Raw genomic sequence first — 15974 nt, forward strand, 5'->3', positions numbered from 1 at the left:
CAGGCCCAGGGATTCTGGGGAAGAGCACTGGGAATGCTCCTTCCCCTCGAGTTCAAGGACAAACAGCCCTTGTTTGGGAGTGACAGAGTGGGAAGGGAATCTCTTGGCACAGACAGTGCAGGGAAAGTGTGTTTATGCTGTGGCTTTGTAAATCTGTGGTTTACAAGTAGTTGTTGGAGAGGCAGATGGTTCATTTAATTTGAGACAAGACACTCACCTGCAACTGGAGACAGAGCCACTCCACAACATCCTGTGGATAACCCATTCGCAAAACAACCCCAGACCTGCACACCAAACCTTGCTTAGAACCTTTATTTTTTTTTTTATTTTTGATGAAATCACTCCTAATTGAGCACTGATTTCACTTCATTGCAAGATTTCAGACCTGTTTCAGTCCTGAGCAGTCCATGCCTGGGTGTCAGCACTCTATTTTTACCCAGCACTGCTCCAGCCCTGCCTCCACAGCCAGCTCAAGGTGACAGCGTGCCCTCCACAGCAGCAGCACCTGAGAGCAGCCCTGGGATCCCCAGGACTGACTCTTGCAGGGAACACAGCTCTGGAAGCATCCAGAACATTGTGTTCTTGAAAGAAAGGTTGGTGACTACCTCCAGCCCCCTGCTGGGGAGGGGATTCTGCCCTTTCACCTCACCCTGCTGTGCTCTGTGTCCAGCTCTGGGGTCCAGAGGAGGCCATGGGGATGTTCCAAGGGCTGGAGCCAGGCTGGGAGAGCTGGGAATGTCCCCCTGGACAAGAGAAGGCTCCAGAAGAACTCAGCCCCTTCCATGGCCTAGGGGGGCTCCAGGAGAGCTGAGATAGGACACAGGGAATGGCTTCAAATTGAAAGAGAACTGGGTTAGGTGAGACAATGGGAAGAAATTCCCAATTGTCTCTGTAATGGCACAGGTCTCCTAGAGGAGCTGTGGCTGCCCCTGGATCCCTTAAATGTCCAAGGCCAGGCTGGACAGGGCTTGGAGCAGCCTGGGACAGTGAAGGGTGTCCCTGCCATGGCAGGGTGGGGCTGGATGGGCTTTAAGGTCCCTTTTAAGGTCCCTTCCAACCAGGTCACTCCATGACAAGCTGGTTTATGCTGCCCTGGGACACAAGAGCTGGTGCAACACTCACTGTTTCAGCTGCTCTGTGCTGGTGCCACTCCCCTCCAAGGGCAGGCAGTGCCAGGTTGTCCAGGTCACACTGAAGACCTTGGCAAACACCAGGAACCACCTGCCCTCATCCTCCTCACCTGATGCCAAAGGCAGTACTTGCACTGAAATCCAGATTCTGTGGAAAAGCCTGGTGGATCAGTCTGCAAGGCACCACATCTGCTGCCCTGGGCTAAGAGCACATTTCCAAAATGCTGAGGGAATGGTCTGGGAATGTGTGTTTGGGAAAGGAGATTCAGCAGAGTGGAGAAGCTCAGTCCACTCCCAGCTTGCCGTGGAGATCTCTTAACTGTTTCTCTTCACCAAGGAGAGGAACCTTTTATAGATCTTGGGAAATGGTGAGACCTCAAATCACTTGGAAATTTCAAAATATTTGCTCCTCCAATGACTATTATGTAAACCCAGAGTCCTGCTGAGGAATAGCTCCCCTATGTAGGTCAAGAAAAGGAAAAGCAACTTCGTGTCTGAGTCTTGCAAGGGACAAAAGTGGATTTCTGAAAGTGTATTCTTAATTTTCCTGCCTGTTTCCTTCAAGCAGCACCACAGATTTCTCCAGATGTAGAGAAAACAGCATTTGCAGATATGTACAAAAGTTTATTTTACAAACAGCAACTACTTTGGAATAACAAAATTGCAAAAACATAGAGCAGCGTTAGAAAACCAGCTCAGGGGGACATTTTCCATCTGCAGCACAATTTAACAGATTTCACTAAGTAAAAATACCCCCAGCCCTTCCCTCAACCCCTCCCCAACCATTTCTCTACCTGATGGAATTTCTTTATAAACCTTTGACTAAAGATATGAAAGATTTTAGTGATAGTGCAGTAATTTTTGATAACTACAGTTAATTGTTTGACCATATTTCTATTACCTTTTCCGGGCCTTAAAAAGACAAATCAGATCTGAAATATGGTAAAAATCTGATCCTGGAGCAATAGTTTCACTAATAGGTATTGAATACTAATGGTTATATTTGTATATTTTGTAAGACCATGAACCCTCTCATTCTATTTTCTTAGAAAGGGAAAAAAAACCAAGTTACAGCTGTACTGAAAATGATGAAACTACAACAAATATCACTGAAATATTTCTTCAGGATTCTGAGATGGCTGCTGCTGTTAGAAACATGTTTGTAAATGTATCCTGACTTGGATATTAAATGTATTTAATGCCAAAAAGCATTAGAAGTTTGCCAAAGGGTGGAAAGGTTGCATGCACACACTTTGTCACTAAACTCTGAAGTGTAGGAAAGGGGCAAGAGCAGAGTTTTGGGTACTTCTAGAAAAGTGAAAAACCTCCATGGCCAATTCAAAATCAGGAATGTGCTGTGGGTGGGCAGAAATGGAGGGAATCATCACCATCTCCCTTTGAACTTGCTTTTCATAAGTGTACCAAAAAAAAAAAAAAATCAAATTTGGGGGAGCTTAATTCAATCAAAGAGAGGAATTGATGCCTCAGTGAGAAATTACTGCTTTCAATTGTCAGAGCTACTGGGTCCTGATGAGATTAAGAAAAATAATTTCCAATATTTGGAAATGAGCAAATGAAAGCATGTGCAGAGATTACAGAGAGTCATTAATGGAAACTGTTATGGTACAACAGTGCTCATTAGCTTTAATCAAAGCACGTTGGTTTTGTCACTACAGACCCCAATTTTCAGCTTACATTATGCCATTAAAAAATCTGCTTCTCAGAACTCAACTTTCTAAACCCCCTCAGAAACTTTACAGATTGTTTTAAATCAACTGAATCAGAATATTGCAAGAATTACTCAATGGTCTTCAGCTTGAATCTATTTATATTTTTGCAAGCCATTTGCCTGGAACTTAAGAGTAATTTTTGGTACTAAACTTTACTTTGAAGGTATTGCTCATGCTTTTTATGAGGCATCCCAGTATTTCTGTAGTCCTGCTTTAACAAGATATAGTTCAATATCTGCAATATCAGTATCTGATATTCCCTATGGTGAATGGGATAGAGCTTTTTTTTATAAAGGAGGTTTTATAAAGGAACCTTTATGGCTGGTTTTCTCAAAAAATTATCATCATGTCAGTGTTTGAAAGAGTGCTTTGGACAAACTCATGACACACTCATGGTTTACAACACTCAAAATGTGTTGAAGGATGCCAAGCACTGTAACAGGAACTGAAAATCAAAGTCAGGAAGTGTTTGGAAACACATTTTTAGTCTCTGAAGGACATTGCTGTTTATCACAAAATTCCTCTTTTAAACATAAAAAGATTAGACAGGTTGGATATTAAGCTCCAAACTCATTCATCACACTTTTGCTCACTGCCTGTCAGTTTGACAATTCCCACTGGGCATCAGCTCACCTTTTCCAGCAGAATTCCAGAACACCACAGCTCAGGAGGGATTAAGACAGAGTGGCAGCCTTTGTTTTCCTCACCTATATCCTGTACAGAATGCAATAATCAACAATCAAGACAGAATGGAAACAGCTTCCAGCAATAAAAAAGCATTTTCATCAACTAGAAATGGCAGCCTTTTTAAGAAATTGACTTCACAGTTTAATAGTTGCTAGCACATCTTTCCTAAGGTGTTTATAAACAGACTTGAAGACAGTCCTGACTGCTGCACCCAAAAAGTGGCAGCAGCAATTCACCTAAGTGTGTAATACATGGCTTGGAAAAGCTGATTCAAGGAAACCAAACTGGGCTTTTTTTATTATTATTTTGTAAAAGTTGCATTTGACATAAAAAAAAATAAAAAATGACATCAGCTGTTGAGCTCAGTCCTTCTCTCTGCAAGCAGAGTTAAGTTTCAGCTAATTCAGCAAACAACCTTCACTTGTGACACTGTCAGAAGAGTTTTTTTGAATGTAACAGTGAAAAAACTCTGGAACAGAGTTTCCATCCTGAAAGGAACAGTCTCAGCTGTATCTGCTGCTCTCACTGGGGCTCCTGTTGTTGGAGTAGCTGCGATCGCTGTCGCTGTCGGAGCCGTAGGACCTGCAAGGAGAGAAAAGATTTAAATGCCCCAAAGCTGCAGTTTGAGCTTCAAATTTAAAATTGCATCCTGTCAAAAAATTGTTACAGATAAGAAAACACACCAGTCTTTTACAGGATTGTATTTCTTGTAAGTGAAGGATTCATTAAAGGATACTCAAAATGGAAATAATCATTGAATTCATATGATGAAAACTCTGTGTAACTCAAGTCAAACTGTTTGTAACTTCTTGCTTTCTCTGTTACAGCTAAAAACCATCCAAAATTGATGTTTTTATAAAAGCTAATTGAGCTGAGTGAGAAGTGTATTCTAACAACTGGAATTTTACACTGCAAGTATTTCTCAACCAGCATAATTTCACAAATCCTTGATTTATAAATTTTATTTTCATGTTTGAAGGAGGGTCTTAAAACTTAGGCCCCATAACCACAACAGAGGTGTGTTTGTGTGTCTGCAGTGTGGAAATTGTATTTAAAATGTTTTGGCTCCTCCAGACAAATTCCAAGCTCAGCACCTGGCCAAATGTCAACACAGAGCCCAGATGGTTCCAGACAAGCCACAGGCCACGTTCAAATTACACAGAACAAGCTTTCAGAGATTTTCCAGCCTCCTGCCTGTAAGGGAAGCTTTCTAAGTGAAAGGTGAGCATTTCCTAATCACACACTGAAGCTCCTCAACTTAATAAAGCAATGGTTTTTAAGTTTATTTTCACATTCTTCATTAAAACTCATTAATTTTCCCCCCTCCAACACAAGATGAAAGTTGTCTTGTGCAAATGGGTGAGAGCAAAGTCCATTAAGAGCTGGTATAAAGTTGTGAAAAAATTTGTATGAGGAGAGGATGAAAATGTACAGTAGTCTTAGAAACCTGATTTATTACTAATAGAAGGCATATTAAAAGGTATAAAACAAATCATCAGTGTAATTAAATGTATCTACAACTCTCCATATCTCTGATCTCTGTGAAATGTGCTCACTTACACTTATATAAATCCCCTGGACTGAGGAGAATAAAATATATTCCAAACTCAGCAGATTTGCAGGTAAAAATATTCTTTCAAAATACATTCTGCAAAGTTAAAAATGAAATCTGAATTCCAGCAAAACTTTTAATTTCCCTTCCAGATTGTTTTAGATCCATTTCTGCAGCATAACCAAAAGGAATTTACCATACAGTGGAATTCTTTGCATACCAGGCAGCTTTTAATCCATAAGAGAGCACTTGAGTTAAGTCTTGTGAGTTATGTGGGCTTTAAAAAACACTTGATATTATTTAAAAATATAATACATCAAATCATGGAATCATTAAGGCTGCCAAAGACCTTTGAGATCACCAAGCTAACCCAGCCCCACTGTCTTCACTATTAAACCATGTCCTCAATGCCATTGCCACAAGTTTTCAACCCTTCCAGGGATGGGGACTTCATTGCCCTGGGAAAAAGTGCTGATTTTGAATGCATGGGTACAATGAACTGGAAATCAACTTTTCCTTATCCTGGCTGCTTCCCCATCCTCCTATTTGGAATGTCAAAACTTCCAACTTCTCGCTCGCATGCACGCTCTGATTTTAACTGGAATTTAGTCTGAATTATTACTTTTGCTGAGTGAATTTCTTATTCTTATGGGGAAAAAGCAGCACTCTGGCCTTGTTCAACATCCTCTGTTTGTGTCCAGCAAATCCTGGTGCAGCCAGGCAGGATCAGACCCACCTGGATCTCCGGTCGTAGCTCCGAGATCTCCGGTAGCTGTCGCTCCTCTTGCTCCTGCTCCGACTCCTGCTGTAGTAACTGTCATAGGTGTAGGACCTGCTTTAAAGGGGGAAAAAGTAATACTGAATTCATATTTCTGGGCTAAAATGTTGTTTTAAATGCTGCTTTAAAGGATATTTATACAGAGGTATGAGGGCATGTATAGAAATTATGATGTGGCAAACAATTCTATGCTTTATCAAGGTTTCCACATTATAACAATCTTCAAAGTAACAGTAAAAATCTCAAATTCTATTAGGAAGGACATACTAATCATTTATAAAGCATTGTGCTGTTCCTTTCATTTCTAGTAAAATTCTTGTTTGCTGATACTTCTGGAAGCAAGCCAAGCAATTCCATTTATAACTCAATATTTTTTAAAAAAACAAAAGCAAGTGTGTTCACTTCTACTTAGGGCATTACCTACAATTGTAATGCCAGGATGATTTGGTGATTTTCAGCTTTTGAAAGTGTCTTGTGTTCTTTTTGCTTTGATTCAAGTTGCCATTAGGATATAATAATAGTTTTAAGTACTACAGATGCCTGGAAGTGTCCAAGGCCAGGCTGGATGTGGCTTGGAGCACCCAGGTCTAGGGAAGGGTGCCCCTGCCCATGGCAAGGGGTTGGATCATCTTTAAGGTCCTGTCTAACCCAAACCATTCTGGGATTCTATGAGATAAAAGTAATCTTACAAAGTATTTTTATAAATAAATATGTATTTAGATATGCATTTGTATTACAGTATGTATAATAAAATAGGTAGTATGCATGATATATAATAGTTTCATAGACAATAATTATATGATAAAGTCTATTTTAAAGAAATGTAAATCAAAGTAGACTTATACTAAGATGATTTGATGGGCAGCACATTTCTTGCAGAATTTGTACAAAAGCACAATCTGATACCTCAGGTTTCAGCTTTTATGTTTTTCAGATTCTGTGCTGCTTTAGTGTGTGGGTCTGAGCTTCACATCAGGGCATGCTGAGCTCTGTGCACAGAGCAGGGAGACAAAACAATTCCTGCTCCAGCTGGGCACCAAGGACAAATGATCCAAATCTCAGCCCAGGAGCACAAACCCCGTGGGCTGGAGAGAGAAAAACAAGCAGGGTGGGACTGCAGGGGCTGAAGCTGGAATGGGACAATGAACTGCAAGATGCAAATGGAGCAGAACTGATCCAAGGGAGAGAGCCCGGGAGCGCTGGTGCATTTTGGGGCCATTTTGGTTCATCTTGGGTGCAGCCCTGGCTGGGCTCTTGTGCTGCCCAAGGTGCATCCATGGAGGGTTTTTAATAAATCCCTGCTTTATTCTTTAGCTCTGTCCAGCCTCTGTTCTAGGTCAGCTTTCACAAGGCATCAAATCCATACCTGGATCGACTGTGGTGCCCATAGGAACTGCTCCTGGATCGGCTCCTGCTGTAGCTCCGACTGACAAAATCAACACCACAGAGGGGTTTTTAGTCAACAGAAACCAAAAGTGCTGAATAGGGCAGGGGGAGAGGGGGAACAAGAGCAGGGGAACATGTTTGGCACAGTTTCCAGCTGGGTGAACTCACCTACGGCTCTTGTAACTGTGGTAGGAACTGCTCCGGCTCCTGGAGCGATCTCGGCTGTACCAGCCCCGGCTCCGGCTCCTCGAGTAACTCCTGGACCTACAGCCAAGGACATCAAGAGAGAACACAGCTGAGGAGAAGAGCAGCAGAACATGGGAACCAGAAGAAGTTACAAAACTTTAGTCTTCTAGCTAAATATTTATTCCATACTTGCTAGGTGATATGGCCCCTGAGTTAATCCAAGGGCCGGAGCCCCTCGGCTCAGGAGCCAGGCTGGGAGAGCTGGGAATGTTCCCCTGGAGAGGAGAAGGCTCCAGGGAGAGCTCAGAGCCCCTTCCAGGGCCTAAAGGGGCTCCAGGAGAGCTGGAGATGAACTTGGGACAAGGGATGGAGGGACAGGTCAAGGAGGGCACTTCACACTGGCACAGGGTGCCCAGAGAAGCTGTGGCTGCCCCTGGATCCCTGGAAGTGTCCAAACCCAGGCTGGACAGGACTTGGAGCACCCTGGGATAATGGAAGGTGTCCCTGCCCATGGATGGTCTTTAAGGTCTCTTCCCACCCAAACCATTCTGTTTCTTTTATAACACAGGGCTGTCAGAACACAAAAAACACAACCTGAAAAGCATTCCTTGAAAACATAAGAACATTCAGTTTGCCAGGGCTGGCTGTGGGAGCAGCACATGCTTCTCACCTGTATGAATATGTAGAACTTCGGGATCGACTCCTCGAGTGACTGTAGGATATGGACCTGGTTCTGTGCCTGGATTTAGACTCAGATTTACTTCGTGACCTGCTGAGACTCCTGGAAGGGCTGTTGTCGTCTCTGCTCGGAGATTCCTCCTCACTGGAACTTTCTTGGTTCCTTGGCCGACGATTTAGCCGGGCTGTTTTCCTCACTTCATCAAAGAGAGACCCAGGCCTTACTTTATTTTTTGCTTTTATTTCAATTCTTAAGCCTGCTGGTTTGGGTTCTGGTGCTGATACTACATTTTTAACCTCCGTGGTCATACTGATTGTTGCTGGTTTTAAGTTACCAACACCTTGCAAAGGCTTCCATTTATTGTCTATCATATTGCTTGGTGTATTTTCAGAAATTTCACTTTTTACACTACAGTCTTTAGCACCAGACACAGGGGTAGAGTTATTTTCTTGCCTTCCTGTTTCTTTTTCTTCTTTACTATTAATAAAGTCCCTTATGTTGTTCCCCAGTTTGATGGCATCTTGCTCAGGGGTCTCAACCTGTAACTCTTTTTTTACACCAGCACTTAAAGGTTTAGCAGTGAGAATGACAGGAGACAAAACATCCACATCCACCTTCCCTGGCGAGTTACGATCTGGAGTACAAATCTCCATGTTGTCATCTGTCTGAATAACATCTTCCAGCCCATTCTGGTTATTTTCTTCAGCTTGTTTAATCTCACTCTTGCAGGCAGCCACGTTTATTCCTGAGTTTAAAATACCAGTTGAAGTGCTTGTTTCAATGGGCTCTTTATTAAGGTTGCTGCGATCTGGCGAGGCCCCACATGTGGTGTTTTTATCTAAAAGGTTTTCATTCATACACGACTTTTCACCATTTCCCATTTTATCTGTGGCTATTTCATCCTTTTCATAAACTTGTTTTTTATCCTTTATGTCCCTGCTAAGCTGCTTTTCTTTTTTATCATCCTTGGTAACCGGCTTTTCATTTATCTCATCATCCTCTTCTTCCCCGAACTCAAGGGGGGGCTGCCAATGAAACATTTCTTTTCTTTTCTGGACTTTGTGTTTTTTCTCCTTTTTACCTTTCGATTTTTCTTTTGCTTTTTTGGAATGTGATTTTTTAGGAGTCTTTTTCAACCCATGTTTGTGTTTTTTCAACTTGCCTCGAGTGTCTGCTGAGCTGGAACAAGAACTCTCAGACTCAGAAGACGACAACTGTTTGCTTGTCTTCCACGTGCAGTCAGAACCCAAAAAGCCCTCTGAGGAATTGGATTGTTTTTTTATCCTTTTAGTAACACTAAGCTCTGTGTCAGACCCTGAGGTGGCCTCTCCTTCTTCTTTCCCAGAGGAGGGTCTGGAATCCCCCCTGTTATGCTTTGCCTCTCCTCTTTCAGAGTTGGACTCCGAGTCCCATTTGCTACCTGAGTAGGATTTGCGTTTTGTTTTTGCACCACCTCTGGGCTGCTCCGAGCATTTCTCCTTAGCTGCTTTCTTTTTGGAGTGATCAGAATCCCGCTCACCCTTGCCTTTCTCCTCCCCTCTCTCACAACTTAAGCCATTTTTATCCTGTTTCTCAGCATCCCCTTCTAAAGGAAAGCGGCCTTCTTTTTCTTGGACCGCTTTGGCTTTGGCAGAGCGCTCACTGTCAGAGGACAAGTCTGAGGATGACAAACTGTCACTCTCCTTCAACCCTTGGGAAGACTCATCGTAGTCTTTTGGATGCTTGTAAGGCAAAGTGCTATCAGAGCTCGTTTCCTGCCTCGGTTTGAGGCCCCGGGCTTTGGGATCGCTGGATGTGGATTTCCTTTTGCTCCTGTGCCTGTCCTCATCGCTGAGGGAATAGTCGGACGTGGACTCGCTGTACCCCAACCTGTCACTGCGGTATTTACTGGGGGACGGTGACCTGCCAGAGGAAGGAGATTTTGTCCTGGAGCTCGATGGGCTTCTAGACCTTGAGTAAGATCTTGAGTAGGAGCGGCTTCGAGAGGACCTGCTCCTGGACCTGGGCCAGCTCTCGGAGCTCCTGTCGCTGCGGCCTTTGGAATAACCGCTCCGATCGCTCTCGGAGCTCCTCTCCTGCTTGCGATAGGAGGAAGAAGTGTTGGCCTCCTTAACCACCACTAAATTGTAATTAGTTTGGGTGGGAATTAAGTGGGTTGTTTTAGCTTTCATCTCCTGAATTCGCTCATACGATGGCTTCCAAGGTTTCTGCCCAGGTTTCCACCTTGAAGGTGGGGGACTGTCACTTAAGGGTATGACAGGGAGGTTTTCTGGGACAACTGGTGGCACGATAACCTTGTCACTGGGCAGGATCACAGCTCGGACAGGCTCAGCAGTCTTGGTCAGCTTAGTGTCATTTAACCGTGCTGAAATATTCTGTGGAGAATTGGGAACAGTCTTTTGCTGCCTGGGGTTAGAACTTGACCGTGACCTACTTTGAGATCGCGAAGATTTGGAGGCTGATCTTGATCTAGAACTTCTTCTGGAGTATGATCTTGATTTAGATCTAGACCTGGATCTGGACCTGTAGTATGATCGAGACCCTCTGCTTGATAAGGATGACAAGCTCTGGTCTTCCTTATCAGATTTAGACCAGTCCCTCCTGGATGAACGCCTGGAAGACAATGAGGAAGAACGAGATTTCCTCTCACGATCACAAGATGATTTTGTCCTCCTGTGGAAGGAATGAGAGGATTCTACATCTGATGAGGCTGATGTTTTCTTTTTCTTCGTTTGCTTGTGCTTCTTGAAGTGCTTCTGCTTTTTAGATTTCTTTTTATGTTTCACCTTCTTCTTCTCTTTCCTGTGCTTCTTGTGATGGCTGGAGTATCTCACAGTGCTCAGATCAGCGTAACCGTTATGGGACCAAGACCTGGATCTCCGGGATGCACTTCTCTCATCCCACCTGCTGGTACAGGGGTCACTCAACCTGGAAAACAAACAAAAAAAACCCAGGCTAAGTGCAAAAGCTTTAAAAACCTTTATATAAATTAAGTATTTTTAAACTTAATTTTAAATAAGTTTATGTAAACCCTAGCACACATTTTATTACCAGAGAATTGCTTTGAGTTCCTTACACTCATTTTAAGATGTAGAATTGCATCACTATCAAGAGCTACTTCTCCCTAAGAAATAAATCAGCCAACACAAGCAAGTTTTGCATCTTTTAAGACCTGTCTAAAGAGATTTAAAGTTTTAATTACCTCAGTCTGCAGGACTTTGACCTCTACAAAACAGGATCCTAAAACCATATTTAAATACAAGTTTTAAAACATCTCAGTACATAAAAAAGAATAATCTGAAACATTTGCAATTATGCACTACTAGTTACATATAATATTTTTAAGTTTTCCTTTTAAGATTTATCTCCTGTAATTTGATAGAAGCTCATATTTAGTATCAAGCCATCAGGAATTCTGGAGAGCTGACTTCCATCCATCACACAGTTTGTAACTGCTGAAAGAACATACAACTAAAACAATAAAGGCTTAGTGGATTTGACTGTTTTACTCCCAAGAAACCATGTAGTCCACTTTGAGGAGAAGGAAATCACTGAATCCTTAAGGTTGGAAAAGATCTTTAGGATCACCAAGTCCCACCACCTGGTTCAGCACTAAACCATATCCTTAGGTGCCACATCCACATGTTCTCTGAACACTTCCAGGGATGGTGGGCTCCACACTTCCCTGGGCAGCATATTTTTTCTGTGAAGAAAAAAAATTTCCTAATATCTAATCTATCCCTGGCACGACTTGAGGCTGTTTCCTCTCCTCCTGGTACTGCTGTGGTTACATCTACACAAGCAATGAGGGCTTCCCAAAGGCCAGGACATCTCAGAGCTGTGGTGGTGAGGCTCTTACTTGTCTCCTTTGCTCCACTTCTCCCCGCTGGGGGCTCGGTACGTCCGCAGCCTCTGCATCTCCTCCTTCCAGTGGGGAGGGGTCTCGCTGCTCTCCTCATCGTCCGACTCGGAGCAGGAGCGCGACCGCGGCGGGGTGTGATAGCGCTGGCACAGCAAACACACACAGCAAGGGTTTCTTACACAACTGCTGCACCTTTTATACTTTATATATAGACTTTTGGGCCTGAGAGAGGCCAGCAGCTCGGCCAGCTTTTGGAAATGTGAAAGGAAGAATCAAGGAGGAGGCCACGGATTCCCTTTTGGAATAACACAATTACTGCAGATAACCACCCTCGTTTTTGAAGCACAGATGTTTCACTTCAAACTCTTCATGGTTTGTAGGAGCAAAGACAAACCCCATTGCAAAAGTTACTGCTCTTCAGAAATGGGAATCCAGATTAAGTCACTTTAAAGCAATTAAAAAAATAAGAAACTGAACACAAAAAAAAAAATCACAAAAAACCCCTCAAAACTCTTTCACAAAAAAGAGCAATGAAGCTTCACGTTAAAAAAATTACGCTTAGGCAGAGGATTTAAGTAGGCAACAAGAGCTACTTGTGCAGCAGAGAAAGAAGAACTCTGCTACTGCTAACTCATTATTTTCCATTACCCAGTGGGATACACACTTAGGTAAATTCTGTGAGGAAATCAGATCCTCCTTCACTCAATAAAAGCACATCTGGATTTGACTCAATTATTTTGAGCCACTTATAAAAGCAATAAAATGGGGGAAAAAAAGCATTGTCCCCCAGAATAAAGTCACAAAGATGCATGCATTTATTTATCCAGGTAATTGCAGGCGGCTTTAAAACATCCTTCTTATCTAAAAAACCAAAATCAAGATAACCTGAGCTTCACTATTGTTTCAGCTGAAGCAATGACTACTTGAAAACCAGCTTTTATAGAAGAATAGCCTAAAAGACTGCAGGGTGTCATGGACCTCCCTAATTCTCACATTTTATACTCTGGACTCTCGTGGAACCTACAAACAATTATTTTGAAAGACATCACACCTGGACAGAAGCTGTGCTAATAAAGACTATAAGAGATAGAAGAAAAATGTGTTTCTCCAACTGCCAGCCCTAAATGACATCTTTTGCATTCTTAATTTTGCTGAGAGGGTGCCAAAATGATGAAAAAAAAGACAAAAACCCCAATATCTGGCAGAAGCCAATTACACTCCACTTTAAGTTATTTTTCCCCAAGTCTTTATTTACCTAAGTATTCCCAAACATTCCATTTAGGCATTTTTTTTCTCCAAACAATTTGTAAGTTAAAAGAAGTCACAGGAAGGATGGAAAAGAAGTGTTATAAAATCAACTACCTGACAGGATTTCAATGCTTTCTAAACTGGATCCTACAACATGTAAATAAAGTATCATACAAAGCCCTCCAGGGAAATTCAAAGCTCAAAGTCAGGGATGTTACTCTGAGTGAGAGGAAATAAAGAAATAAATAAAATTGTCACATACTATTGTGCCTCTTCCTTTAATTTTTCGTCCAGATTTAGAGACTGATGGTTTCTGGTCAGTCAGAACTGGTGCAGCATCAAGAAGCTTCCTACATAAATTAATAAAGTATGAAGTTACACAGCAAGAAACACAATTAACTTACAATTAGTTTAAGTTAAAAATGAGAAATATTCATCATCTTATTCATTTTCAGACAGAATTCTGTGGTTTTTTTTTGAAGAAACAAAGCGAGAGAGTTCTGCAACAAAAGGCAAATCAACATGTATTTGTTTCCAACCAAATGTGCAGCCTGATCTCTTGACACAAAAATTAATGCTAACAATAAACTTGCAAAACACCGTCACAAGAGGTTAACTTTTGTTTGGGGCACAAATCCTGAGCATAACACGGGCAGAAGAGTTTCAGGATCTCAGTTCAGGATAGTTGACAGGTTTTAAAGCTTTGCTTCTTTCAGCCCATGTAATATCCCCCAGAGTAGTGAGTAAATCTTTGGGAATGTGAGTGATGTTCCAAGAAAAGGGTTACAGGAAACTGTACCATTAAGGGAATATAAAAACCCAACACCAAACAAACCCAACATTGATTTTAGAGCTAAGCCACTGTAATGGACTAGCTCAACTACAAAAGCAATGAAATTTGACAGTGGAGGTACAAAAACACATTGAAAGCATCTCGTGAACTTCTGACTTCCTTAGTAGCAAAAGAAGAGCTTTTTCTCTTATTCTTAAACATTGCTAAAGTCATGAAATTCCAGATTGATTCTGAACCAAAGTTTCTTCATCAGTCTAAGAAAGATGAAAAATCACCTCTCCCAATCCCAAGTTCCCCTTGCAATCAAGTATTTCCTGTGGTTTGCATTGCATGATTACTTCTGAAATTATTCATTAATAGTTTTTAATTGAGTTTAACACCCTTAAAGATCAATGAAATCATCTGAAGATCTCACTGAAAACCCTTGGCACAGGTCACAAGGAAAAGAAACTGTAAAAAGGACAATGAAATGACCACATGCAGCAATTCTGACACTGCGGTCAGCAGCACCAGGAAGAGAATGTTAACAGGAATATTTCATGCACAAATTTCAGCAAGTCAGAATAAAAAGCTCAGAGTTCCTTACGGTTCAGGCTCTACATTGACAACAGGCACATCTCTTCTGAGCAAAAATCTATTTTCAGGCACTGGGGGGATTTCCTCAGGACGTACCACGGGCTTGTCCCGCTTGGTGCTAAGGTCGACTTTGTCTGCGACATCGCTCTTGTCAGAAAGGCTGCCAAGGCAAAGAGCAGGGGGAGAAATCACAGTTAGCTGGGAAATCAATCCCTTGGCCAACTGGGTTCCAAGAGAAGATGCATCAAACTTAGAGCTGGCTTAACAAGCAAGATGTGTCCACAACCCATTTTAGACTAAAGGGAGGATGGGCCATTATTACTGGAGAGAAAGTTCAGTTCTTGCTTTACAGCAAATAATTCTGCTTTTCATTTACAACTTGTTGAGAAATATTTTTAAAAGATAATCAAATATATGTACCAAGTTCTGCAATAAGCCTGAACTCTCACTTTTACACAGGTGTGCTGAGCCTTGAATAATTTTACATGCTGGAATTTAGTAATTTCAACATCACTCTTGCTTTTTCTACAAAGATCTTCCATTTAATGGAAAACTCAACAGGCTCAACTTTAGGGTTTTTTGTTTGTTAATAAAATCATGCAGCAAAACTTAAAAGCATTTTCATATTTACTGCTTGAGCACCTCATGAAAACAAAGCAGAATTCCCAGATTTTACTGCAATTATTAGATTTTAGAGACCAGTCACCGTCTTTGGCTTGAGGTTCGCTTGCACCTTGAATCCTCCTTCTTCCTCTCCTCCTTCCTTCGTTTCCTGGACTGTTTGGTTTTAGCTCTTCTTTTCCTCTTTTTCCTCCTGTTCCTTTCATTCTCAGCCTCACTCTCAGAGGAGGATTCTGAAGAGCTGGATGCACTGGAAGAGGACTCTGAGGCTTCTGAGTCAGAGCAAACTTTCTTCTTCTTCTCCAAAGCTTGAAGAGATATTTTCAATTGACACTGTGCACATGTGTGTGCACGTAAAAGCACAAAGCACATCATTTTATAGATGCAGAAATATACAAATGGGCCATTTTAGAAAAGCTCTGTGAACTTTTTCACAATATCAAAGAATCAAAATAAAAATTCATCTGACTGTTCCCAGTCTAAATCCATGTTGGTATTATACAAATATTTTCCAGCAAAGACAAAATACACAGATAAGCAAAGACCACTTATAGTAAAAATATTAGGTACTTTTAGAAACAATACACAGGTTGCAAGTCAAAGATTAAGAATAAATTAGTTGCTGGCCCAGTTGTGTATTTTTTATTTTTAAAACTTTGTTATTTCCTCTTTTCTGCATCCTCACACTTTTACACTAGAGCTCCTCTTGACTTTCTCTAAAGGAGATACATTACCACCTTATCCTA

The 15974-nt window shown here is 41.7% G+C and overlaps 1 protein-coding gene across 2 annotated transcripts in view; it reads right to left on the reverse strand.

The window, feature by feature from the left end:
• Positions 1-1733: 1733 nt before the first annotated feature.
• NKTR (natural killer cell triggering receptor) overlaps positions 1734-15974 on the reverse strand; it is a 39691-nt gene continuing 25450 nt past the window's right edge. Inside the window, exons 9-17 of one of the 2 annotated variants that reach the window (XM_066550503.1) lie at positions 15314-15536; positions 14618-14767; positions 13501-13588; positions 11988-12133; positions 8120-11056; positions 7432-7527; positions 7244-7303; positions 5836-5931; positions 1734-4129 (exon numbers count right to left, since the gene is read on the reverse strand). In XM_066550503.1, the coding sequence (XP_066406600.1) occupies positions 4051-4129; positions 5836-5931; positions 7244-7303; positions 7432-7527; positions 8120-11056; positions 11988-12133; positions 13501-13588; positions 14618-14767; positions 15314-15536 (3875 nt within the window). In that variant the 3' untranslated portion in view covers positions 1734-4050. Of the gene's footprint in view, positions 4130-5835; positions 5935-7243; positions 7304-7431; positions 7528-8119; positions 11057-11987; positions 12134-13500; positions 13589-14617; positions 14768-15313; positions 15537-15974 lie in introns of both variants that reach the window. The other variant, XM_066550495.1, reaches the window with a different exon arrangement.

This window comes from Molothrus aeneus, chromosome 1, assembly GCF_037042795.1.
Source record: "Molothrus aeneus isolate 106 chromosome 1, BPBGC_Maene_1.0, whole genome shotgun sequence".
In the NCBI taxonomy this organism is placed as follows: Eukaryota; Metazoa; Chordata; class Aves; order Passeriformes; family Icteridae; genus Molothrus; species Molothrus aeneus.